The sequence below is a fragment of the Cynocephalus volans genome, chromosome 6 (assembly GCF_027409185.1).
Source record: "Cynocephalus volans isolate mCynVol1 chromosome 6, mCynVol1.pri, whole genome shotgun sequence".
NCBI lineage: Eukaryota > Metazoa > Chordata > Mammalia > Dermoptera > Cynocephalidae > Cynocephalus > Cynocephalus volans.
In genome coordinates this window covers 23,208,229-23,227,227 of record NC_084465.1, presented here as the reverse complement: position 1 = coordinate 23,227,227, position 18,999 = coordinate 23,208,229, and the positions used below count along the sequence as shown (strand labels likewise).

At 37.2% G+C, this 18,999-nt stretch overlaps 1 protein-coding gene across 2 annotated transcripts in view; it reads left to right on the top strand.

The window, feature by feature from the left end:
* The first annotated feature begins 1,508 nt into the window (after positions 1-1,508).
* Positions 1,509-18,999, top strand: part of EXOC4 (exocyst complex component 4) — a 791,906-nt gene continuing 774,415 nt past the window's right edge. For both annotated transcript variants that reach the window (XM_063100340.1, XM_063100341.1), the window contains exon 1: positions 1,509-1,607. In XM_063100340.1, coding sequence (XP_062956410.1) covers positions 1,522-1,607 — 86 coding nt within the window. In that variant the 5' untranslated portion in view covers positions 1,509-1,521. The remainder of the gene's footprint in view (positions 1,608-18,999) is intronic.

Here is an 18,999-nt window from a genome sequence, read left to right as displayed (position 1 = left end):
CCCCTCTATTCCTAGTTTTCTGAGTATTTTTGTCATGAGAGGGTGTTGAATTTTGACAAATGATTTTTCTGCATCAATTGTGACAATCATATTTTTTTTATTCCTACAGCCTGCATTCTTAACCAATAGGCCCAACTACCTCTCTCTTTCTCTATGAATTATTTAATTTTATAGCCTGATTTCTACACTTATGCCATGAAAATCTTCTTTTCATTAAAAGCCATTAAAATTATGATTTCCAGAGGGTATATGTTATTTCCTCATATAAATGTTCCATAATTTATTTAATACCTCTATGTTCTTTCAAAAATATCAATATTTTATATATATATATATATATATATATATATATACATATATTTCTTTAGGAACAATGTCCCTAGAACTGGAATTATTGGGCCAAAGGCTATTAACACTTTTAAGGTAGCATATGTATACATACATATATCATTTCTGACTAATTTTTAACAATCAGTGTGAACTTCTACCAGGTTGATGTCTGCTTAATAAACGCAGTTGATGTATTCCGAGCTTCCTGTTCCACAACCTCAGGACCTCTGCATTAGTTCGCTTTCTATTCATTGCTCAAGTTCTTTAATTTTTACTGCTACTAAGCAGATCACCTCCTTCCCTTCTCTTCAATGTTTCTTATTCTCCTTGTTCCTCAATTACCCACTTTCCATACACACACTAATCTTGCTTTTGGTTTATTTGGTCTTCTGAATTAATGGCTAAGCCAATAGAGTCCAATGCAGGAGATATCAAAAACTTATGAGGTAAATGATTAATAAAGCACAGATATGCATTATTACTATCTGTTTCTTATTTATGTCGGAAATAAGAGGAATCTGCAATCTGGTCAGTTTTGTTTTTCGGTTATACTGTCTTTTCCTTATCAGTGTTCACTTGGGTGTTTCTGCATGTATGTTTTTTAGGAGGATCTAGAAATATGTGAACATTGGAAAAAACTGAACTCACACATAATACCAATGCAGAAACATTTAGTTTTAAAGAATACTAAGGAAGACTATTTCTGTGTCAATTCATTTTCGCATTTGATTGGATTATTTTTATCACTTGTGTTTAAATTATGAACTTTCAAATAGTCATCAAGCACAGAAGGGGAACCCTTCTGTGGGACACATACACATTTTGACATCATCAGATAAATTTAATTAAAAGCCCGATAAAGTTCTAAACCGAAAAAAGCCCAAGGTCAGAATAAATATAAACGAACACATTCATTACTACACTGGAAGAAGTTGCCAGGAGTTTAGTTTTCCCGAAGCTCCCAGGAGCCACGGAAGGAAAACTACGATTCCCAGAGTGCTTAGAGCCGACTCTCGCCTCTCCGCATCGAACCTTGCTGCCTCAGTCCCGCCTCCTCCCTCCAGTAATTGGATGGTCTACTTCCGGGACTCCGGAGTTCTCTTTTCCTATTGGTGAAGACTCCAACGGGGTCAAATACAGAGTTTGCGTTCGCTTTGGTTCTTTCGAGCTCACGCTCACCCACGTACCAAGATGGCGGCAGAGGCGGCTGGTGGGAAATACAGAAGCACAGTCAGCAAAAGCAAAGACCCCTCGGGGCTGCTCATCTCTGTGATCAGGTGAGGGAGGCAGGAGGCAGGGTCAGGGGACAGCGGGCAGCGGCTCGATCTCCGCTTTGGAAGGGAGAAGGGTTAGCTGGGTTCACCCTGCCCACCCTCCCCTTCCCTCCTTGCCTCCCCCAAGCCCCACCCCAGTGCCCCCGCAGTTCCTCCCTTTTTCTCTGGCGTTGGGCTTAGAGGAAGGAGCCCCGCCTTATAGTCTTTTCTTAAGGGGCAGTGCCCTCCGTTAGGGTCCCCAGGCCTTCTCAGCACGCTGTTTGGGGTTGGTAGGGAAAGTCTGGTGAAAGTAACGTTTATCTATTGGTTGCCTGTAGCAGAGCTCCCTTGCAAGGCGTCTTGTTTCCTGGGGTTCTGGGTGTAAGGCCTTGAAGTCCGGAGACTCCTGCTAACGAGCTGCAGATGATGCGACTGTGGACCCTTTCAACCACCTGTGAATGGCCACAGCCTCAAATGCAAGAATGGTAGAAGGACTGTGGATTGGAAGGCACACATCCGTTTTCAATTTTTGTTCTTCCTTTTCCTGCCTTCCTATCCTGGTGTGTTCCTTAAAGAAAAAAGCAAAACGGAATTTAAATTATCCTTCATGCACTTTATTTTCCCAAAATATCAGAGTGGGAGTGGTTGACCTTTTAGGGGCTCTTTTTTTTTTTTTTTTTTAGTGAGATAAATTGAGGATGAGGGAACCCTTTCAAGCACCATTAAGGATGATCCCGGGAATGACTAAAAACAACCTGAATAAAATGTATTATGACACGTTTTTACGTTGTTGGCATCTCAATTTCAACACGGGTATTTTTCGTAAAACGAACACCCCTCCCCTCCCTTTCCCCCCCACCTATGCTGAACTTTTGTTTGAGTTCTTAGAGGGATCCTGGGGTGTCCTGATAGTCTTTTAAAAACCCAGGACACTACATGACCTGGGAGGTACTAAGCACGTGAATGAATGAATATATCAAACTTTTAAAACAGATTACCACTCGTGGACTGATAAAGACCCATCTCATGGGTCTTATTTAGGGGACTCTGGTTTAAGATTATGTCTGGTTACATCATTATTATCAGTTTTCTTTTAGGATTGAGAATGTTCTCTGTATGGAAATACTTAATATACTCGGTAGGCCATACAGAGGAAATGTTTTGTTGTGGATTCACAGTCCTGCATTCTTGCTGTGACAGTACACAGGTAGATGTATCTTCTGATACTAAACTCCGAATAGAATATTTGTAGTTTCCCTTCTTAATCCTCTGTGGAATTATGATAGAAGAATTTATCTGGATTCTTTTTTGAACTTGTTAATTTTTTTCTGCCTTATAGTCAACATTTGTTTAAACAATAGGTATTTAGTGCCAGTTTGTAGTATGGTGTCTGGTGCCTATTACATACTTAGTAAATATTTGTCGAATGAATGATTGAATGCTTTGACTTTTGCAAAGATGAATCAGACATGATGTTACCCTCGAGGAGAGTATAGTCTACCTGGGGGATAAAATATGCAAGTAAAAAATATGACATAAGACTAGGAGAGAGATGAAATGTGGAAATCCAGGAGAAGGAATGGTTACTTCCAATGGAAGTGGAGTGGGGGTTAGGGAAGGTAGCAGCTGTATACAAATGTACCATCTCATCTATGTACTTTTGGTTTTGTAGGCTGTTCTCTTTTCTTTTATACTATTTATCAGGTTTCTTCAGTGCCAGTTAAATTTACTATAAATGTCCTACACAGTATTAGAAAACAGCATGAAAACCAACCTAAAGCTTTTTACTAATAATGATTCAGAAACACATATTGCTTTTGGTTGACATTCTCCAGGGAGGAGTCTCCTGCTGGGTGGTGTGCAATATGATTTTTGTGGTTATCCACCATTTCTTATGCTGATCTGTATTACCTTTACTTTATCACCATGATTTAGGCCTAGATATTTTTTACTTTAACTTCTGTTGTGTATTACTGCTTTTCATTTTTCTTCCTTATCCTTGACCACCTCTAACCACTTGAATAACACTTTTATTTTATTGTATTTGTTACAAGCCTGGTATAAGGGAGTGTCCAGACCTAGCACCCTGGGCAAATGGTTACATATGACTTTAAGACTGGATATTGTTGGTGCTGTAGTACTGGTGTTTGTATTTAAACATTTCTTTGAGTGACAGGAAAATTTAGGGATTGGAGTGAGGATGTTGCTAACTCTACTTGTTGTTTCCTTCCTGACACACTTCTGAACATATCCAGTGGTTTAATTTTTATAAACAGTGGCAGTGAATGAGAGGAGGATGGGAGTATTACTTTGGAGTTTGGGATGGGGTGGGAGGAGGGTCTTGCAGAGATGAATAGAAGGGGGAATGTATATTTCTTATTTGTAAATTGTGCTGTCATTCTGAAGTTGCTGCTTTGTATATCTTTTTTGTGTTCTTTGTGTTACCCTCCTTGTAACATTGTATTCATTCATAATTCCTCACATAAAATTTTGATTACCTCCTCCTAAACTTAACCTTTTTTCAAATTCTCTCTGGCACACTGTAGTTTTCCATGTTGCTTTGGCAACAAGCCTCAAAAATGAAAACCCATTTAAGTCTCATGTTTATAAAATCTGAGCATTCCTCATGATGTACCTGGTACATGCCAGTTCTCTTTCATGGTTCTGTGAGCTATCATTTTGTCACAAAATAAGTTACTTGTTAATGATAGAGTCCACTGTCTTTTGAAAAGTTTGATCAGTTGAGCTTTATTTATCTTTGTATATCACTGAGCAGTTCTTTTCTTTTTTGAACAGTGGATGTTTAAAATTCTCCTTCAATTCTCTTACTTAGATATGTGAAAAAAATGCCATTTTTATGCTACACTATGTATTGTCGTAACAGTCTACATATTTTTAAAACACTATTCCTAATAGTTGAAACAGAATTTATTGTTACAGTCATCTTTTAATACTTGATTTAAAAAAAACTACAGGTAGATGGGGTTTGACTTAAGGACAGAGTAGGTGTAGACATGGGGAACATCCAAATTTCATTGCTGTTTCCAGCCATGGCACTAAATAGTTAAATAACGACTTTGTATTTTGCTAGTATAATGCTACACCATTTTAAAGCATTTAGAAGCCAAAATAAAGATGCAGTATAGTGTAATTGTAATACAGGTACAGTCATGTGTCACTTTATGACTGAGATATGTTTTGAGAAATGTGTCATTAGGTGATTTCAACATCATAGAGTGTACTTGCACAAACCTAGTGGTATAGCCTGTTGTTCCTAGGCTACAAATCTGTACAGCATGTTACTGTCCTGAATACTGTAGGCAGTTGTAACACCATGGTAAATATCTGTGTATCTAAACATAGAAAAGATACGGTAAAAATATGGTATAAAAGATAAAAAATGATACGCCTGTATAAGACAACTTACCATGAATGGAGCTTGCAGGACTGGAAGTTGCTCTGGGTGAGTTAGTGAGTGAGTGGTGAGTGAAAATGAAGATGTAGGACTTTACCATGCACTACTGTAGACTGTATAAACACTGTACACTTAGGCTATGCTAAGTTTATTAAAGAGTTAAGTAACTGTGCTTCGATGTTCGGATGGCTGGGACGTCACTAGGCGATAGGAATTTTTCAGCTCCATTATACTCTTATGGGACCACCGTGGTCTGTGTGGTCCATCGTTGACTCAGATGTTGTTCTGTGACACATGACTGTATTATGTCTGATAGATGGCTTGAGGATCATAAGTAGAAATTCTTAATCACTTAAAAAATACTGAATAAAAACATTTCAGGACAATCAGATGTTCCAAGTGTCCCATGGCTTTACAAAAGAGGTCCTCCGGCCTGTGAGGTGGGGCTTAGAGGAGGAGAGTGCTTAGTGTGTCGGAGGCTGCTGCTAACTGTGCTGCTTTTGGTTTCAAATCTTCCACTGGCCCCTTAAAATGGAACTAATTGGGTGGACAAAATCCTGATTACCTGCTGATGTACAGTTTGGACAGTTTTACACACATACACACACACACAGGCACAGCAATTTTCCTACTTTCATATCAATTTTTCCCCCTAGTCTTTTGTTTGGTGTGAAGTTGGAGGAGGCAGCCTCTCTACATGGGAAATAAGCAAGATGGCATTTTGGAGATGTTATTTTATTATTGTGAGTTCTTGTCAGATTTTTAATTGGGAAATGTGTCTACCACTTACTGTTAGGTGATTTGCTTTCCAATTAAATGTCTTCTCTCTTTTCTTTATAAGTTGGCCTGTAATAGCCAGTTTAATTGGGAAGACAAACTTCAGTTGTGACTTAAGGGGACCTTATTGAAACCTCGGAGCAGACCTTTTGTAGACAGACTCTAGTTACAGATGTCTGGGTGGTTTGAAGGCAGTTGAAGGCTCACATTTTCATCAACTTTTATGTCTTCACAGAAGTTGGAATTTGAAAAACTTAGAACATCCTTTATTGCAGACACCTGTTAAAATTTTTTTTTCCTCTTCAGAGTATTTTGGTTAGCCCTGTATTTAATTCAAAGTAAACTTTGTTGAAGGGGTCCAGGCTTTGATCAGGGCTTTGAACAAACACCTTTGAGGTTCATGACACAGTTTGTGGCAGGCAAGGAACGTGGTCACTGTTCTGAGCCGAGTCCTGGAAGTTGTGTTAGGTGTTAATGTCATTTCCAGCATCAACTTCTCTCTTCCTTTGAGCTAATCTCATAATGATTTTTAGGTTTCTAGCTCTCTTTGTATCCTGGGGAGTCTTGGCAGTAGTGAGGCAGTGTTGTTTGAAAATTACTACTAGAATACCCGGAGACTAAATACTCTATAAACATTCAGGAAGTCCTGGGGTATCTGACAGTGTTTGTGGAAGTAAGGGGCAAAAATTTTCCCATTTTCTGGCTAACCCTGCAGAATTAATGTCTTGGGGACCCATGCCTTGGTTTCTAATGTCATGCTGTGTAATTGTTAATGTTGGAATTGCTCGGAGGCTTAGAGGCATATATATATAGTTTTAATGTTGAGTGATACGGTCACAGCCTGTGGTGGGAGGTGCAGGTATGTAGCATGGTATGGTTAAGTAGAAACTTACTGTATCACCCATGTAACCTTGGACCACTTACCACCGGGTCTTAGTTTCTTATTTGTAAAATGGGGTAATATGATCTGCTATGGTTTTTGGAGACATTAAATGAGATAAGAGTATGTAAAAGTGTCTAGCGTAGTTAAGCGCAGAGAAGGCACTCAAATGTTCATTTCCTTTTTTCCAGGGTCTGTAGCTTTTTTGGTTACAAACTTGATTTTAATAAATTTGCCAGCTAGCAACCAGGATATACTATTAATTTTCCACCAGAAATACCCTTGCCAGGTTAACTAGTATTTGATTCCATTTATCGGAATGTTGTCTTTGTAACCAGGAAACCTTGTGTGGGAGTTAAGATGGTAATTATTTCACAATTTGAGGTGGCTAAAGAAGCTAGATTTAAATATATGGATGCTTATGAGTGTGTGTAAAATATATATATATAATATATATACAAATATATATAAAATATAGACACACATAAAATATAAAACATTTATTAGATTAAAAGACAGAAAAGACCACAAACAAGCACATCAAAGGGCCCATGATCTCTGCCTAGATAACCCTTGTTGACCCTTATGAAAATTATATTGTACAAATTTGTAAAAAGAATAGAGTCATAAAAGAGGAACATTGTTTGAGAGTTTCATTTCCCTAAATATTACTTGTTTTCCTTTTTAAGATTTTTGTATGGATCCTGTCCATGTATATACAAAGGTTTAAGAGTTGTAATTATAACAAAGTTAACATATTTTAGCAAAACAAAATTTTTTTATATTACTGTATAGTCTTTCTAGTATATAAGTATTTTTTAGGTGAAGGAATTAAAAATGTTTGGGAAATTACAGAGAAGAAAAAATAAATTGCCCATATTCTCTTTCCCCCAGAAGTAACCATTGTTAATACCTTTGCTTCCAGTTTTTAAAAAAAAATCACTCTATTGTTATAAAAATAGTACATTCATGATAAAGAATTCAAATAATGAAAATGCAGAAAAATGTGAAGATGAAAGTAAAACAAATTATTCCAGATTTTATCCTTACTATATTGCCATCATTGATATTAGGTGAACCCAATTCCAGACATCCATTTCTCTCTCCCATTTCTCTCTCTCTCTCTCCTTCTCTCTTTGTGAGTATGTATGTATGTATGTGTGTATGAAATGTTGGATGGATAGATGGAAATAATTTTTTTTAATTAAATATGGGTCTTACTCTATATACTAACTTTATTTGCCCCCTTTTTGGCGTATAAATATATACCCTAAAGTGCAGAAATCTTAAGTATATGGCTTGATGTACATTTTTTGTTTAAGGATATCCAGTTGTTCCAACACCATTCATTAAAAAGACTATCCTGTCTTCACTGAGTTTCTTTTCCATGTTCGCCAAAAATCAATTCTCGTATATATGTGGGTCTATTTCTTGACTCTCTAGTCTGTTCCATTCATGTTTGTGTATCTTGATGATGATACCACACTTTCTTGGTTATTGCTTTCTTAAGTCTTGAAGACAGCGTAAGCCCTCCAACTTTATTCTGTGTTTTCAGAGTTGTTGGGTATTCTAGGTCCTTTGCATTTCCATGTGAATTTAGAATGAGCTAGTGGATTTCTACAGTAAAATCTGCTGGGATTTTGATTGGGAATGCGTTGAATGTACAGATTAATGGAGGAACAGACATTGTTAAGTCTAATGTAATTTTTATCTTAGATTGTAGTTTTCATCTCTGGAAGTTTGATTTAGGTCTTTTTTATATCTTTCATGTCTCTGCTTACATGTTTACTCTTTCCTGTAGCTGCCTGAACATATGGAATGCAGGTGTTATAATTGTTTTCATGTCTTTGTCTAATAATTTTATCATCTGTTCCATTTCTGGCTTAGTTCCTATTGATTAATTTTTTCTTCCTTCCTTGTATTTAAAAAGAATTAGTCTTTTATTTGAAGTAACAATATAACATAACAACCACCCACTGTGCACTAAGAATTTCCTCTGATAGGGCAACGGTAGAGTCTACCCCAAGATCGATCCTCCCTGTTGTGGATACCCCTCCCATCTTGAACCCGTGACTTTGGTGTTAAAACACCACACTCTAACCAACTGAGCTAACCAGCCAGCCCTCGCTACAATTCTGTGTCCACTGGTCACCCTACCACCCCCTGGTACTGGCCAGCCACCCTTACTGGCCAGCCATCAAAAAAATAAAAACCCAAACAAAAAATTGTAGTGAGGTAGGAAGAATAAGGTCTAGTGTTTTATAGCACTGTAGAGAGACTCCAGTCAACAGCAAATTACTATATGACTTCAAGTAGCTAGTAGAGAGGATTTTGAATGTTCCCAACTGAAAGACATGATAAATGTTTGAGGTGATGGATATGCTGATTACCCTGATATGATCATTGCACACTGTATAGAAGTGTCCAGATATCACATTGTACTCCATAAATATATCATGGGTCAATTAAGAAAAAAGACTTAAAAAGAAAAAATAAATTTCAGAGACAGAGTGGATTAGAGGTTACCAGAAACAGGGGTGGGGGGTGGGGGGGAATGAATAATGGGAAGTTATTGCTTAATAGGTACAGAGTTTATGTTTAGGATGACAAAAAAGTTTTGGAAATAGAGGTGATGGTCACACAGCATTGGGAATGTAATGAATTCCACAGAATTGTATATTTAAAAATGGTTAAAATGGCAAACCTTATGTATTTTTTTACCGCAATAAAAACAAAAACAAAATAATGGGGGAGGAGAGTTAGAGCCAGTGGGGTTATAAATGAAGAAAGTTTGGAATGTGTTGCTAATTGTTAAAGCTGGATTTATTTGACAAGTCTCTTACTTTTCGTGCATGGTTGAAAATTTCCATAAAAATGTATAAGTTTGTGTGTGTTTATATGTACGTATATGCTGGGGAGAAACGGGGTGAGAGATTCTGTTCTGTAGATTAGTAAATTACAGAAATGCTGCATAATATATTTTTTGTGTCCTGTCCATTGCCCTTCTAACCCGGGCACCTAGCACATTTATTAAAGTCTCCCGGATGTCTGAAGTTAAGACACTTGCTTCAATTTGGGTAACCCATAATTTCCATAATGTACTTGACCACCTGTTAATATCTTGTAAAACATTGTTTCTGAGGAACTCACCAGAAAATAAGATCACTGTGGACAATGTTTTAAGGAAGATGGGGGGCTTAAAATGGAAGTGTGAAAAGAGGCAGAGTTTGGTTAAGTAAAGGTAGGAGAAAGATTTTAAGCTAACATTGTCAACCTTGGACTTTAATGCCTTAGTCGGGGTGATTTTACTTAATTTTAGATAATGGCCTTTGTCAGCTAAAAGATTTTATAGCTTTGGGTTCCCAGAAGTGTTCTGTATAACTGAGTTGATTCAAATTTTGAAAAACTGTATATGTTGGGTGTAGTACTTGTAGTAATTGCCCCTAAGTACCATCTGAAGTAAGATACCAGTGAATTTTCAATTGACTTTCAAACAGAAATTGTTTACTGTCAGTTGATATTAAATGAATCTCTTTGTACTGTTAAGGGATGTTGTTTTTGTGCATCAGAAAACTTTTTCAGAGAGACTTGTCGTTGTGAATTGCTATCAATTGGGATGGGATTATCTTGTATTTTGTGGGTTTTAATAAACCATAATTAAGAAACAAGCAATCTCAATGTATGATTGAATATAATAAAATCCAATTTAAAAGTGTAATGTAGATTTGGTTATGCTTTGAGTGAAGCTGTATCTTACGTGATTTGTAGTGATACACATCTTGAACATTTCTTTAATGTATGATATTTTACTCAAACTCAGAATTATGATTGTCTCTTATTTTTATAATTCACTAGAAGCATTTATAGACTATTCATCATGTGCAAAGTGTTCTGCTTAGTATAATAGGCTTGGAAGACTTACTTCTCAACTCGTTTAGTTAGTGTTGATATTCTTAGCAGTCTCTTTTCCTCCTCTCCAGTTTGTGCTTTCATTCTGCTCATACTTGGAACTGTCTCTAGTTCCCCTGCTGACATAACAGGTATATATTGCTGTCAGGCATTTCCTAGATTGGCTGTTTCATATTTTAAAGGAAAAGAAAATCTGACTTTCACACTTTGAAAAAAGGGCTAAATAGATCTAACAATGTAACCTAATGTCTTCTGGTTAAAGCACTTTGAGAAAGAAAATAGGATTCACATTTTGAAGAATTATGCCTGTTCTAGAGTCTTTTTTCTTGTGTTCGGATCAATAACAAAAAGGAATATTATGTTCTGGAAAGATCAATAAGCTAATACTTAATTTTTTTCCTTTTTGGACTGGTTAACCCTTGAGCATTTGTTGAGAGTTTAGTCATGCTTAGTTTTTGCCTTAGGATACTGTTAGAATGTTTTGTAAATAAATAAAGATGACTCCTTGCCTAGTGTTCTTTCCATTATACAATTTAAAAAATTTGTTAGAGTTGTCCTTACAAGAGAGAAGGTAGTACTGATTGCGGGGTTCAGGTGCTTGATGAGTAAAACATGCAGGGGCTCTGTGACATCCAGTTTGTCTGCTCAGCGGCCCATTTTGAATACTTTGCAGAATGGGAGCCCCTGAGGAGATTTGATTCGTATTATAGATTGCACCTTTTATAGCTGTTGCTTCTTGATAAGTGATTTTTGGATATATGAAGCCTTACTTGTAATTAGTTTTTCTGAGTTGCTTGAAGGGATTTTCATTAATTGTTTTGGTAATCTTTATTATTCCTAGAGGAGAGGTCACTGGATGCCAACAAGGAATGCCCTTAGTAGACAATTAAGCTTATTGTTTTCAGAAAGCATCACTTAATGCTAGTTATTCTGTAGGTGTTGCCAAAATTCAGATATATTACGTGGAATATTTCTTATAGCAGGTTAATTAGTTTAGTTATCTGGGGCTGTATTACACAGCTAATTCTTGTGGATTTGCCAAGAATCTATGTTGCTTGTGGTTAAGGATGTTGACTGATAACATTGAAAATAACATTGCCTGTGTTTTATAGGGTGGTATATTAGTCTGCTTGGGCTGCCATAACAAAATACCAAAGACTGGTGGCTTAAACGACAGAAATTAATTTTCTCACAGTTCTAGAGGCTACAGATCCAAGATCAAGGTACCATCAGTGTTGGTTTCTGGTGAAGCCTCTCTTCCTGCCTTGTAGATGGCCTCCTTCTTGCTGTGTCCTCACATGGCCTTTCCTCTGGGAGTAGGTGGAGAAAGCTCTCTCTTGTCTCCTGTTTTTGTTTTTGTTTTTTCTCTTCCCTTTAGAAGGACACCAATCTTATCAGATTGAGGCCCTAGCCTTGTGACCTCACATAATCTTTATTACCTCCTTCATAGGCCCTATCTCCAAATATAGTTACATTGAGGGTTAGGGCTTCAACATATGATTTTGGGTGGGTGGGGGACACAGTTCACTTCATAACAAGTGGGACCCTGGGGACTCATTACTTTGTTAAAATACCTGAAATTGCTTCCAGAGTGATAGTCTGTCTTCATCCACAGGTAATATTGAGGCTCAGGCAATAGCCCTGATCAGGCTCTTAATTTTTCATAGTTGGTTGTCAGCCTTATTACATGCTTAACTGGCTGAAAGTATTTAACAGTCTTCTAATAACCCTCTAATATCAAATACTTGTACTGTACACTCTCCTCAAAGAGCTGCTGGCTGGTCAGCTTGAAATATCAAAAGGTTTGTTGAGAGGAGGAAGTTAATAAAACATAATTTGATCCATTTAGTCCTGTAAGTTCCCTAAATTCTATCCTTAAATTCAGATGAATTAGAAAACTTCATACTTGGACTATATTCAGAGGCTGTTGAAATCTCTAGGCTTGAGTTGAGTTTTAATGTTATGTTCTTGAAGGAACTTATAAGAAATAGCCATGTAAAATTTATTATTTTGTTTTCAGAAGGTTGTTGTATCATTAACTATATTGTATGTCTCTCTTACTGTATTGAGTGAAAGATTTCTTTGTGAATTTAGGACTAATTTAAAGTTTGCTTCCTCAGGGGAACTGGAGCCTATCTGTTTGAGAATGAGAATTATATAATGTTCCTTTTTTGCTTTGGCTACCAGGAAGCTCAGATATAGATGGAGGGCTCATTTCATATAAACTATGCTTGCCTATATGGGCTGCATATTGTGTTTTATGTTTATATAGTGGTGTTTTGTCATGCATCTCTTTAGTCCCACTTTCTCATTTGTATTTTACTTTTTATTATTTATATTCTTGTACAAACTGAGATCTTTTTTTGGAAAGACGTAGGGTATAATGAAATGAAACTTGAATGTAAATATTGTTATTCAGTTTCACCATTAGATACTGGTTGAAAAATTATCAAAAATTATCTTGGAGGTGCTAACCTCCAAGTGGCTTCAAAGAAGACTCAGAGTAAAACCCACAAAGTTGTACCTGGTCTGGGTCCCAGTTTCCTCCCTGACCTCATTTCCTATCACTGTCACTCTTCCTTTAGTCTAAAGCCACATTTCATGTCCCTTGACCAGGCTAAACATGTCCTGCTTCAGCGCCTGTGCATCTTCTGTTCTCTCTGGAATCAGCCTCCCTCTGACTTCCTCCTAAGCTCTAGTCACACATCAAGAGGTTCTCCCCGGCCTCCCTATGTAAAGGAGCCCCCATCCTCCCACTCTGCCTTCCTTTTTGCTACAGCCACTCCCTCCTGGCCTGCACATGTTCTGTCTTTTCTATCTGCTTTATTGCCTGCCTTCCCTCACTGAATGTAAGCTTCCTGAGGGAGGGGTTGCTTTTGTTCTCTGCTCTATCTTCAGTCACTTACAACTGTGCCTGGTAAGTAGTAAGTGCTTATTAAACATTTGCTGACTAAATAGATGAATTAAATAGGGTCACTGTAACTATTGTTTGTGCATGCCTAGAGATTTTGAACAGGCATTTCTTGGTGTCAGACAATTTAATTAAATTGCAGTCATTTCTTAAGGCAGAGAGCTGTCCTCCATGACCTCTCCAGATCCTGTACCTTGCTGCTGTTTATTGTTTAGCTTTTACTAAGCACTCAATGTAGCAGGCACTGTAAGAATACGGAGAAAAGGTCTGATCTCAGTTCATGAATAAATATCCTCAGGAAATTTAGAGTGGGGGAAAGTTTAGGGGATTTGGGCTAATAGTGTTGTGATTCATAGATTATTTATTTTGTTCCTGATAATGTATCAGTGGACACTTGCATTGTATACTTTATATTTTACAAAGCAAATTCACACATTTCTCTGTTTCTTACAACATTCTGATGAGGCAGGTATTCTTATTCTCTTGCTTGTTTTACAAGGAAAAAATAGACCCGGAGAGGTTAAGTCACTTGCCCAATGTTAAATAGCTTGAAAGTTGTAGATCCCTATTTGAATCTGGGTTTTTTCATTCATACTTGTATGCCTCTTGTTTGACATATTTGATGAGGGTAGTAAGAAACTTTTCTGGTGTATTCTTAATGGTAGTATTCTAGATTTCTGTTTTTTCTTTTTGCATCCTCTTATTCTGTCTTTGACTGAAAGTTATTATTCCTCTTGAGCGATGGGTCACTTTTTGGTGACCTTATTTTCATAGGTGCGCTTTTTCTTTTACATGATTTTCCTTTTGTCTTTTTGAAAAATAATATAGACTTTTATGTACTTTCTCCTATCTGGACTCCATTACTCCATTAAGTACAAAGTGAAAGCAAAATTGCTCCATAGAAAAAGCCAGTGATAGTGACTAGTTATTTTCCATTCAAAACATTTGACCAGCCACACTGAAATACAGAAGCTGCTATTTAAAAAAGGAAACAGATTCAGTTTTAGATCTCCAGTTATTTACCCTGGTTTTTTAATGCTTGTTCATAGCACTAGCTTGGAGCTGATGGCTGAGTCCACTAGAACCATATAATGTACTTGTTGCCACTTGGAGCTGTTAATAGTAGCTTAACATGTGTACCATGGTCCTTTTAGCCCATTAGGTAAATAAATTCCTTCCTGGGGATTAATTATTCATGGTTAGAGATGTAATTCATCATGCAAAATACCAGAGCTGTCATAGTGAAAAATTCTTAGTGATCCAGAAATGTCCCTGTGTCCAACTTACCTGGAATGTGGTTTACTCTTTCACGTCCTCCATGAACTTGACGGTAGCTTGTAAATCATAATTGTTTTGAGATAGGAATGGAAAAAAAATCTAAAGCATCATTCAATAACTTGAATGCATCTTGGGTGGCAGCTTTAAACCATTTGTCCTTTGCTCATGACTTTTAAGGTCATTTTTAAGCCTTCTTATGCAGATTCAAGACTGTTACTACTAAAAAAAAGCTGCTTAGTGATCTGTTCCCATCTCTAGCTGTCTACCATTGTCTTTACATATGAGCTGTAGCACGATTAGCGTGCACTTAGCCGAAGGCAGGAAAAACAGGATTTCATAACTTGTATAGGAGGAAGAGCACGTGCTTTGGAGTCAAGTATACTTAGCTTTAATTCCAGTTCTGATATTATTAGCTGTATGCCTGTGTGCAAGTTACTTTACCTCTCTGAACCTCTGATTCCTTATCTGTAAAAAGGGTGGTGATACTATTTATCTCACTAGATTATTTTGAGGATTGTCTTTTATTTATGCAAAATAACCACTGTATTGCCTGATGTATAATAGATACTCAATGATTTATATCCTGTGCCTCGCTGTCACTTCCCTTCCCCAACATATAGGACAAAGGGATGCTTGTAAATTTTTGCATTTAGTTTTAAAATTTCACAAGTAGAGAAATGAGAGCTGTCTTGTCATCACTTACTGTCAAAATGATCATGGATAATTTTTGGACTCTATATTTTAAAAAATACAATGTAGTTTCAGGCTAGATTATTAGAAATATTATATCCATGTTGTGGGCTATAAAACCTCTTTCTGTTTGGAAGTATGTTGTGTTCAGTTCTGAGTACATCTTGAGAGGCAGAATAGTGAAGTTGTTAAGAGCCAGACTCTAGAGCTGGACAGCCCTGGTTTGAGGTCTGCCTCTGCTTCTTAAAAGCTCTGTGCATTGAACAGACAATCTCATCATCTCTGAAATAATGACATCTACCTCATACAGTTGTTGTCAGGAATATATGAATTATTATGTTTAAACATCTTAGATTAACACCTGGCATATAGAAAGTTCTACATGTGTTTGCTGTTTTTGAGAGGATTTCAGAAGAAAGCAACAAGGATGGTGGGCTGCTTGGAAGCCGTGATGTAGAAGAAATAGTTGAAGAAATTGGAAGTGTTTAACCTGAGAAAGAAAGAACTACTGAGAGTCCTTTACAATTTAAAGGGAAATTCTGTGGAAGAGAGAATAGACTTATTTTGATAAAGATGGAACTAGGATCAATGGGTAGAAATTATAAAGAGGCAGATTTTATTTTAACAAAAGGCTTTATAATAACTAGAGCTGTTCAAAATTGCAATGAATTGTTTTGTGAGCTTTGCATGACATGGGGGCTTTTAAGGCTGAAGAGAGTTTCCAGACCTGGCTGCTGGGGTGAGCTAGATGACAAGTGTTCTCTTCTACCCTGCTTTCATTTCAGGTCAAGTGACTGGCTTAAAATAAGATAATCTCACATTGAAGTTTGCTGGGCTTTGCTGGCATGCATGGGAACTGTACTCCTAGAATTAGTCCACTGTTTCATGCTTTTATGGTCTATCTTTCATTCATTTTGCAAATATTGGTAGTCTGAGACAATGTATGTCTGGTCTCATTTTGCAGAAAAGAAAAGAGCTTGGAAATGCTCTGCTATTGCTCGGCACCGTGCTCCATCATTCAATGGGTGAAGGAACCCAGTGACTTAGGTTTCATTATTGTTTGGAGAAAATTCTCCTTGTGTCTGTTGTGTTTCTAAAGTTCTTGTGAGCAAAGCAGTGAGCGCCCTTTGTTTTAGACCATCTTGTCAGGGATGTTTAGCAAACAGCCTTGAAAGACAGAGATAGTTCTTCCTTCCAGAGCAGAGGGCAGGCATGTTTCCAGCCCAGTATGAAAGATTTGGTTTCTAAGCTCAGGGCTCTTCTCCAGTAGCTCTCTGTATGGGCAGGCATTCATTTGGGCCCGCCTGCCTAGCTCCCAGGGTACCTGGGAGCAAGGGAACTGATGCAAATATGCTGACACTAATGCTGCTTGCTGTGCTGTTAGTAATAAAATCCTTAGTCTCTGACCCAGGGGTTTCGTGTCTTTTACCAGCACCTATGAAACTGACAGGCTAACTTGTTAGCTTGTGAGTGGGATAAAATCACAGACTCATCACAATTCTTGATGTTCAGGAGGAATAATGTAAGAATCAGAGAGATTAAATCTCAGGCCCAGAGCCAAATGGTCTAGTCTTTGGGGGCAGTGGGATTTGAACCTGTGTCTCCAGAAGATGTACTTTCTATTATAAGATAGAAAAATAGCTACTGCCTTTGCTGCTGCTGCTATTACAACCAATACAATAAGAATAATAGCTAACAGTGTGAATACCAGACTTTGTTTGACCTTATTTAATTCTCAACGAACAAGTCTATAAGGGAGGTATCTTATAATCTCCAGTCTATAGATGAGCAAAATGAGATGCTGTTACCAAGGTCATATGGGTAGTAAATATGACAGAGCCAAGATTCTAACCTAGGAGTTTGACTTCAGAGTCCATGACTGTAGTAGTTGGGGGCATAACGTGAAAACAGACCAACCTGAGTTTTATGTCCCTATACCATCCCTTACCTTCATTTTGTGAGGTACGGGCATATTAATAAACTTCTTCAAATTTCAGCTGCTTAATCTGTAAAAAATGTGGTGATGGTGGTGTGGGGGTAGGAGGTAATAACAAGACCCGCTCCGAAGGGCTGTTATGAGGATCAGACATACGAGGGTGCTTCAAAAAGTTTGTGGAATAATAGAATTGAAAGATAATATGCATCTTTCCATGAAGTTTTTGAAGTGCCCTCATACATTCTGCAGAATGTGCAACACAATTGGTTTCTGGCAGCTAGTAAGCCTTTCTAAATATTAAAGGCTATTATTATTTTTATTATCCTTGCTGCCTTTTCTCTAATTTAAAAAACCAAAACTTTAATGGTTTTGTACTCTCAGAGTTCTATAATGGAAGAAGTCTTGACTGAAGACAAAATGTCATTCATTCCAGTTTACATCAAGAGGATGAATTTTAAATGTGGGGCAAACCTGGCACAGGATGTTCCTTATATAAATATTTTCTTTAAAAATGAAAATAAGAGCAAAAACCCCTTATAGACCCAACTTATTTGCTAATTTTCATTTTAGTAACCCTTTTTATTTCCTAAATAATTCCTAAATGAGCCAGTAATGTGTTACAGTGACAGCTGATGCCAGAGAAGGTGTCCTCTCTGGGCCTGACATTTTCCTTAATGGAAATTCTAAGTAGTTAAGGTAAACGATATGAAATATTTGGCGTGTTTCCTTCTACAATGGTAGTAGAGAGGAAATCATGAAAAAGCATTGTAAAGATGGCAAACTGATCCACTGTAGCTTTGAAAATTACGTTTGCTGTTACAAGGAGAAATAATAGAGTTAAATATCTAGGAACTCTTACCTTTGGGACAGTTGATAAATTGAAGGCATTTTCTGAGTGTGTTTTACTTTACATTAATAGCCTGGAAGATTTCAGATTTAAAGAGCAAAGTTATGTATCATAGAAACAACAGGAAGATATGCTACACTACTCTGTACCCAAATATTGCAAGTAATCTTGGTAGCTCTATCTTTGAAACCAAATTTTCCGTAAATTCTCCACTGTGATTTACTTCAAGAGTCAAACGCTTGTGTGGTATTCTGTACCTGAAAGTAAACTTGGAAGTAGTCTAGCTTAGGATCACCAGTTTACAGATGAGGAAACAGGATCTAGCATGGTAAAGGCCTTAATTCAGGTTTTGTGCTGACCTCCCCCCACCTTCCCCATTTCATGCCGTACCTGGTATCTTGGCATCCCTGACACATTTACAGAATTCTTTTTGAGTTTAGATTGAAGTCAAAGACCAGCCTCCTGAATGTTCCTCTAAATTGGATAAGAAATTTTATATATTGTGCAGTCCAGGAATTAAGATCCTTTGCTCTAAATGACAGTTTGGAGACTGTTGTACAGTATTTTGCTTGCAAATATCGAGAAGTGGATATGTGATTGATTTGCTGACAGACCATCCCTGAAAGCAGTTCTAATGATGGACTTATAATTGATTGCATCCATTATTGAGAGCCTAAAATATCCCCCTCCCTACATTAAAAGGGATAAGTGAAGTAAGGCAGGCTGAATTTATAAACTGACAAATCTGAAGGAATTTAATGAAACTCTAAATT